This window comes from Stenella coeruleoalba (genome assembly GCF_951394435.1).
Source record: "Stenella coeruleoalba genome assembly, chromosome: 4".
NCBI lineage: Eukaryota > Metazoa > Chordata > Mammalia > Artiodactyla > Delphinidae > Stenella > Stenella coeruleoalba.
In genome coordinates, this window is record NC_137149.1 from 41,126,935 (window position 1) to 41,136,080 (window position 9,146).

General features: G+C 39.8%; 1 protein-coding gene across 1 annotated transcript in view; it reads left to right on the top strand.

The window, feature by feature from the left end:
• LOC307185477 (uncharacterized protein) overlaps window positions 1–8,484 on the top strand; it is a gene marked incomplete at its 3' end in the record, with an annotated part of 156,211 nt that extends 147,727 nt beyond the window's left edge. The window contains exon 6 of the mRNA XM_079919804.1: window positions 8,126–8,484. Coding sequence (XP_079775930.1) covers window positions 8,126–8,484 — 359 coding nt within the window. The remainder of the gene's footprint in view (window positions 1–8,125) is intronic.
• Between the last annotated feature and the right edge of the window lie 662 nt (window positions 8,485–9,146).

Below are 9,146 nucleotides of genomic sequence, written 5' to 3' on the forward strand. Positions count from 1 at the left end.
ATCTTCTCAAAGAACCATCTTTTAGTTTTATTGATCTTTGTTATTATTTCCTTCATTTCTTTTTCATTTATTACTGATCTGATCTTTATGATTTCTTTCATCTGTTAACTGTGAGGATTTTTTGTTCTTCTTTCTCTAATTCGTTTAGGTGTAAGTTTGAGTTATTTCTTGTTTCTTGAGGTAGGATTGCATTGCTATAAACTTCCCTCTTAGAACTGCTTTTGCTGCTTTCCATAGGTTTTGGGTCATCGTGTTTCCATTGTCATTTGTTTCTAAGTATTTTTTGATTTCCTCTTTGATTTCTTCAGTGATGTCTTGGTTACTTTGTAGTGTATTGTTTAGCCTCCATGTGTTTGTATTTTTCAAAGTTTTTTTTTCTGTAATTGATATGTAGTATCATAGCATTGTGTCAGAAAATGTGCTTGATATGATTTCAATTTACTTAAATTTACCAAGGCTTGATTTGTGACCCAAGATATGATCTATCCTGGAGAATGTTCCATGAGCACTTCAGAAGAAAATGTATTCTGCTGTTTTTGGATAGAATGTCTTATAAATATCAATTAAGTACATCTTGTTTAATATGTCATTTAAAGCTTGTGTTTCCTTATTTATTTTCATTTTGGATGATCTGTCTGTTGGTGAAAGTGAGGTGTTAAAGTCCCCTACTATGATTGTGTTGCTGTCAATTTCCCCTTTTATGGCTGTTAGAATTTGCCTTCTGTATTGAGATGCTCCTATGTTGGGTGCATATATATTTACAGTTTTTATATCTTCTTCTTGAATTGATCCCTTGTTCATTGTGTAGTGTCTTGCTTTGTCTCTTGTCATAGTCTTTATTTTAAAGTCTATTTTGTCCAATATGAAAATTGTTACTGCAACTTTCTTTTGATTTCCATTTGCATGGAATATCTTTTTCATTCCCCTCATTTTCAGTCCGTAAGTGTCCCTAGGCCTGAAGTGGGTCTCTTGTAGACAGCATATATACAGGTCTTGTTTTTGTATCTATTCAGCCAGTCTATGTCTTTTGGTTAGAGCATTTAATCTATTTACATTAAAGGTGATTATCAATATGTATGTTCATATTACCATTTTCTTGTTTTAGTTTGTTACTCTATGTCTTTTCCTTCTCTTGTGTTTCCTGCCTAGAGAAGTTCCTTTAGTGTTTATTGTAAAGCTGGTTTAGTGGTGCTAAATTCTCTTAGCTTTTGCTTGTCTGTAAAGGTTTTAATTTATCCCTCAAATCTGAATGAGATCCTTTCTGGGTAGAGTAATCTTGGTTGTAGGTTTTTCCCTTTCATCACTTTAAATATGTCCTGCCATTCCCTTCTGGCTTGCAGAGTTTCTGCTGAAAGATCAGCTATTAACCTTATGGGGATTCCCTTGAATGTTATTTGTTGTTTTCCCCTTACTGCTTTTAATATTTTTTCTTTGTATTTAGTTTTGGATAGTTTGATTAATATGTGTCTTAACATGTTTCTCCTTGGATTTATCCTGTATGAGATTCTGCACTTTGTGCACTTGATTATTTCCTTTCCCATATTAGGGAGATTTTCAACTATAATCTGTTCAAATATTTTCTCAGTTCCTTTTTTTTTTTTTCTTTTCTCTTCTTCTTCTGCGATCCCTATAATTCAAATGTTGGTGCATTTAATGTTGTCCCAGAGGTGTCTGAGACTGTCCTCAATTCTTTTCATTTTTTTCTTTATTCGGCTCTGTGGTCATTATTTCCACTATATATATATATATATATATATATTTTTTTTTTTTGTGGTACGCGGGCCTCTCACTGTTGTGGCCTCTCCCATTGCAGAGCACAGGCTCCGGATGCGCAGGCTCAGCGGCCATGGCTCACGGGCCCAGCCACTCCGCGGCATGTGGGATCTTCCTGGACCGGGGCATGAACCCACGTCCCCTGCGTCGGCAGGCAGACTCTCAACCACTGCGCCACCAGGGAAGCCCTATTTCCACTATTTTATCTTCCAGGTCACTTATCCGTTCTTCTGCCTCAGTTATTCTGCTATTGATTCCTTCTAGAGAATTTTTAATTTCATTTATTGTGCTGTTCATCATTGTTTGTTTGCTCTTTAATTCTTCTAGGTCTTTGTTAAATGTTTCTTGTATTTTCTCCATTCTATTTCTACGATTTTGTATCATCTTTACTATCATTACTCTGAATTTTTTTTCAAGTAGACATCCTATTTCCTCTTTGTTTTTTGGTGTCTTGGGTTTTTACCTTGATCCTTCATCTGCTGTGTGTTTCTCTGTCTCCTCATTTTGCTTAACTTAATGTTTTGGGGGTCTCCTTTTTGCAGGCTGCAGATTCATAGTTCCCATTGTTTTTATTGTCTCCCCCCAGTGGCTAAGGTTGGTTCAGTGGGTTGTGTTGGCTTCTTGGGGGAGGGGACTAGTGCCTGTGGTATGGTGGATGAGGCTGGATCTTGTCTTTCTGGTGGGCAGGACTGTATCCAGTCGTGTGTTTTGGGGTGTCTGTGACCTCATTATGATTTTAGGCAGACTCTCTGCTAATGTGTGAAGTTGTATTCCTGTCATGCTAGTTGTTTGGCATAGGGTATCCAGCACTGTAGCTTGCTGTTCTTTGAGTGGAGCTGGGTCTTAGCGTTGAGATGAAGATCTCTGGGACAGCTTTCGCTGTTTGATATTATGTGTGGCTGGGAGGTGTATGGTGGACCAATGTCCTAAACTCGGCTCTCCCACATCAGAGGCTCAGTCTTGACACCTGGCCGGGACACCATGACCCTGTGAGGCACACAGCTCAGAAGAAAAGGGAGAAAAAGAAAGAAAGGAAAAAAATAAATAAAATAGTTATTAAATAACAAATAAAAATAAATTATTAAAAATAGAAAAATAAAAAAGTAAAAAAAAAAGAAAGAAAGAAGAGACCACATCAAAGAAAAAATCCGCCAATTATAATAAATGCTAAAAATGATACTAAAAAAAAGAAAAAGGACAGACAGAACACTAAGACAAATGGTAAAAGCGAAGCTATAGAGACAAAATCACGCAAAAAAAGCATAAACATACACACTCACAAAAAGAGAAAAAGGAAAAAAATATATACATAAAAAAAGGAAAAGAGCAACCAAATCAATAAACAGATCTACCAATGATAATAAGCTCTAAATACTAAACTAAGATATACATAAAATCAGAAACAAATTAGATGCAGAAAGCCAACCTCAAGCCTACATTTGCTCTGAAAGTTCACTGCCTTAATTTTGGGATGATTCATTGTTTATTCAGGTATTCCAGACATGCAGGGTACATCAAGATGATTTTGAAGGTTTAATCCACTGCTCCTGATGTTGCTGGGAGAAATTTCCCTTTCTCTTCTTTGTTGGCACAGCTCCTGGAATTTACCTTTGTATTTGGCTCTGCCTCTGCTGATAGGTCACCTGAGGGCATCTGTTGCTCACCTTAACAGGATGGGGTTAAAGTAGCAGCTGATTAGGGGGCTTTGGCTCACTCAGGCCAGGGGGAGGCAGGGGTACAGAATGTGGGGCAAGCCTGCGGTGACAGAGGCTGGCATGATATTACATCAGCCTGAGGTGTGCCATTTGTTCTCCCAGGGAATATGTCCCTGGATCATGGGACACTGGCAGTGGTGAGCTGGATATGCTCCCAGTATGGGAGGTGTAGATAGTGACTTGTGCTTGCACACAGGCTTCTTTGTTCCTGCAGTAGCAGCCTTAGCATCTCATGCCCGTCTCTGGGGTCTGTGCTGATAGCCGTGGCTCATGCCCATCTCTGGAGCTCGTTTAGGTGGTATTCTGTATTCCCTCTCCTCACACACCCCAAAACAATGGTCTCTTGCCTCTTAGGCAGTTCCAGACTTTTTACCAGACTCCCTCCCAGCTATTTGTGGCACACTATCCCCCTTCAGACTCTTTTCATGCAGCCGACCCCAGTCCTCTCCCTGGGATCTGAACTTCGAAGCCTGAGCCTCAGCTCTCAGCCCCGACCTGCCCCGGCAGGTGAGCAGACAAGCCTCTTAGGCTGGTGAGTGCTGGTCAGCACTGATCCTCTGTGCGGGAATCTCTCCACTTTGCCCTCTGCATCCCTGTTGCTGCACTCTCCTCGTGGCTCTGAAGCTCCCTCCCCGCCCACCCACCGTGTGCACCAGTGACGGGGCTTCCTATGGTGTGGCAACTTTTCCTTCTTCACTGCTCACTCCCTGAGGTGCTAGTCCCATCACTATTTTTTTGTCTCTGTTTTTCCTTTTTTCTTTTGCCCTACCCAGGCACATGGGGATTTTCTTGCCTTTTGGGAAGTCTGAGGTCTTCTGCCAGCATTCAGTAGGTGTTCTGTAGGAGTTGTTCCACATGTAGATGTATTTTTGATGTATCTGTGGGGAGGAAGTTGATCTCAACATCTTACTCCTCCACCATCATGAAGGTCCCCCCCCCAAAGTATCTTTTAATAGAATTTCATCTGCACATTTTTAAGTGGAAAAAGATACTGTGCACTATAATAGGATTCTCCAGACAAACAGAACCAATAGGATATATATATATATATATATATATATATATATATATATATATATATATATATATATGATTTATTATAAGGATTGTCTAACATGATATGGAGGCTGAGAATTCCCTTGATCTGCTATGTGCAACAGGAGATCCAGGGAAGCCCATGGTGTCCAGTATGTTGTGCTGAAAACTGGAGGTCTAAATGTTTATGTCCCAATCAAGGACTGGACAAGACCCACGTCCCAGCTCAAAGAATCAGACAGAGAGAGCCAGTTCCCCATTCCTCTGTCTTTTTTTTTTTCCTATTCAGGTCCTCAACACTTTGGACAATACCCACCTACATTGGGGAGGACAATTTGCTTTACTCAGTTTACTCATTCAAGTACAATCTCATGTGGAATACCATCACAGATAAACCCAGAGATAGTGTTTAATCTGTGCACTCCATAGTCCAGTCAATTTGGCACATAAGATTAACCATGACAAATCCAACCCTTATCAACTTGGCACCCACATGCATCTCCTTAAACCATACTTAATTTCCAAATAAAGACAATAGCAAGGTCATAATTCTGCCCAGCATGAAACAACTATCCTGAGTACAACCAAAAATGTACTAACTTTTCCAAAAAAGAAGTAAAGTCCTTGAGTAATGTTTACTCTTTTCCTTGATATCTCATAACTTAAGTACTATGATGTAAAATTAACAATACTTAAATATGATATAAAGTTAATACTTCTTTTGTTACATGATAAAGGAATCAGGTAGAAAAGCAAACAAAGTAAACAACTTTATATATTTTGATTAAATATAAAAGAAAATACTTTTTTATGTTGCAAACAATGTAAAAAACTTTATATAATTTGATTAAATATAAAAGAAAATACTTTTTTATGTTAAGTAAGTATATATATATGTGTGTGTGTATATATATATATACTTTGGGAATTCCCAAAGTCAGACCTATTTAGATTTGAATCCTTCTTTACTCCAGGTTTGCCATATAAACCCAGGCATTAAATTATCCACGTCTCAGTTGTCCCATTTTTAAAATGTGGAGATTAGTATTGAACTGGCTAAGTCATTGTGAATCAAGGATAGTGTGAGAAAGTGCATATCACAATAACTTTGTAGAGGTTCCTGATACATGGATATTTCTCCTCTTTTTGTCTTTATCTGCAAGGTTAAAAGTTTACATAAAAAAATGATTGTCCATCATATTTGGTGCAGTACTTCAGTTTTCAACTCAATCTCATGTACCCTATATTTCTCACAAAATGTCTCAGGTATCGGGAGCATGTAAGGAGGTCTCACGAAGATCAAATGACAGCTCAGTAGGACACAAATTGTGTTCCCAAGAGCGGCAACCAGCAGGCTCAGTCTGAGGTTTGAGTGAGGCATGTTGAACTTTGTACAGAGCAAGAAGGCTGGGATTGATGACCAAGGGTAAACCAGGAGGTGGTAGAGGAGGAGGGACAGGGAAGAATAGCTTGCCTTTCCTACAAGTAGGAGAAAAGACCTCATATTTGCTGAATGCCTGCTCCATGCTCACACTGTGTTGAGAAATTTTCTTGTAGTACCTTAGTTAATCCTTGTAATTCCCCTGAGATCTGGATAATACTTCCATTAACAACTGAGGAAACAAAGACCTAGGGGGGTGACTTGCTCAGGATGATCCTGATGGCAGATGAAGAGGGAAAGGCTTGAGCTGAAGTGTGGCTGACTCTACCTCATGTTTCACCCCTTCCCAGGAGTAGAAAGGCATCCTGGTCTCTTTGTGATTGAGTTTGTCCAGTATATATATTTTTAGGGTTAGGGTTTAGTTTCTAGAGAGAAGAACTTGACATATCTGAGCAGGATTTTAGGACTTGAGCTGGGATGGGTTTCAGATCTATTCACTGTGACTAATGCCAAATCCTACAAACTGAGTGTGTTCAAAAGGGCCACTGAGATTCTTCAGCCTGGTGGTTTCCAGCAACTCACCTCAGCCACATTAGTCACTGTGCTGACAGCTGCCAGACAAAGTGTAGACTCCACTGCAGGGAAGACCCCACTCCAAGATTCAGAGCTGCTTCAGAATCTAGATTGGAGAACCATCTATAACCTACAGCTTTGATGGGCTGGGACAGGCAGAACTACAATTAAGTTAGGTAAATCAGGAAATGTTTCCATTTCACTGAGGAAGAAATTGAGACTCACAAAGGCTCTGGGCACCCAACACGAGAGGAAAAGCCAAGCTGACCTGATCTTTCTCTGAATTTTGATACCTATCATCCTTTTTTACTTTTCCATACTTTTGCTGTTGTTGGTTAAAACCAATAGGCAAAATAAATGCAGGTGCTTTTTCATTCAACAAATATTAAGTGAGCTTATGACCAGGATTTTTTCTAGGCTCTGGGAATATAAATATAGCTGACAAAAATCTCACCCTCATAGAGCTTACATTCTAAAAGAAGACAACGAACAAAATATATTATAATATAATATAGTAAGATAGGAAGTGGTAATGTCTATGAAGAGGTTTGGAGTACAGGGAGGGGCTTGGCTGAGAAGGTGACACTGAGGAAAGACCTGACAGAGGTAAGGGAGCCAACCATGTGGATTTCTTGGGAAGGAATGTCTTAGGCCCAGGGGACAGCCAGTTCAAGAGCCCTGAGAGGGACATGTGCTGGAGGTGCTGCAGAGTTTCAGGAAGAGTAGGAAGCCACTGTGGTTGGAACAGTGTGAGAGCAGGATGTGGAGAGGTGGCAAAGTGTCAGTCATGTATGTCCTTTTGGTACTTTGGTTTTATTCTGGGTAGTGAAATGAAGCAAGACCTGATGGATCCTTCCCAGGACAGACACACCCACTCCCCATGTCCTCTTCCTGCATTTTGTCTGTAGAAAAACTTTAGACAAAAATTAAATTTAATCAAGTAAGTGAGAAAATGCAGAAGCAAAGGAAAGCAGTCAAACAAGACAAAATAATAATAGTTGAGACATTAAACAAAGTCAAGGACTTTCTGTTCCTCTTCAAGAGCTATAGATAATATTATGATCCACATTGTTTGAGCTGTCTTGTAGATACAGAAACCCCCACAAAGTGGAAGAAGTTAACTACACAATGACCAGATTGTAGCCATGACATAAGCTGCCACAATTCCGAGAACTGACCTCAAGGAAATGGGAACAAATCAACCCTGGAACTAAAGATTGACTGTACTTAAAACAATCAAGATGACACTGATCAGACCACTGCATGACTAATTTCAAGGTAACTGTCAGAGCTAACTGTGCTGTTCTGTATGTAGCCCCCTCCCTTCACCAATACACCCCTGACATTCTCCTTTAAAAGCTCTTGCCCACTGATCAACAGTGGGGAGATGGCTTTGAACATAAGTCCACCTTCTCCCCTGGTTGCAGACCTTCTGAATAAAGCAACCTTTCCTTTCTACCAACACTTGCCTCTTGAATATTGGCTTTTGAGCAACAAGCAGCTGGATCTGAGCTTGGTAACAGTAAGATGGAGATCCACAAGATGGTGTTGAGCAAAAGAGTGATAATATCAGAATCACATGTTAATAGGACCAGTCTGGCAGATGCTTATTTAGGACTTGTTGGTGCAATCTCTCTTGCGCATATAGATACAGGCAATCCTCAGCTTCAGGCCAGGGCCAATGACACTGGACTTGGGACTCCAGATGTCCATAAACTAGATGTGCAGAGTAGTCCAAAGGAGAAAAAGCCTCAGGAATTGGATCACTCACAACACCTCAAGAAGAGGTTTTTGCCCGCAGAGGAAATCTGTCATGGGAAAATCTATGAGAGGTACTTGTATTTCCAGATGGCAGTCTCCATGTCATCTTGGCTTCATTCCATGCAGCACACCTGGATGCTGTTGACAAGAAGGCATCAGCCACTAATGGTGTCTGGTGGCCTTGAATTGATCCATTATGGAGAAACACTCAAAGTAGTGCCACCCTTGGCAGGCTCCTTGCCCTGAATCTCCTAGAGTACTTGTTTTCCCATGGAGTAGGACCAGGAAGGCTTTATCAATGCTCTCTTTTGACTTTGAAGGATCTTTGAAGAACTAAGAAAACTCTCTCAATTGTTCCTGGATTCTTTTCAAAAATGGCCTGAGATTTTTCTGAACCTATTTTTCTTTTAAATCACAGGTTTTGCTAGTTATTTTTACATACTTTTCATTTAACCAGGCATTTAACCAAGCATGTTGAATGCCTACAATGTTCCAAGCACCATGGGATGAGTAAATAATAAGGAAAATGTACTCTCTGCTACTTTATGAACTCATGGTCTACTCAGAATCCTTGATGCCTAAATAATAATAGCAGGATTATAGTGAATGCTTTTACAGCTGTATGTCCATGATGCTACAGAAGCTCAGAAGAAGAGACATTTACCTCCATCAAGAGGAGTTAGGAAAGGATTTCCAGAGGAACTTAGAAGTACAAGGTTTTTACTTTAAAGAGAATATGTCTGTCATATTAAAGATATTTTTTTCTCACCCTACCCTTCTCTCTCTCCCTTTATCTCTTTCTTTCCTTCTTTCCTTCCTTGTCTTCCTTCCTTTAACACACATTTGAGTGTCTATATCAATCATATGTCAAGCATGTGGGATTGAGTGCATGATCCTGCCCTCACAAA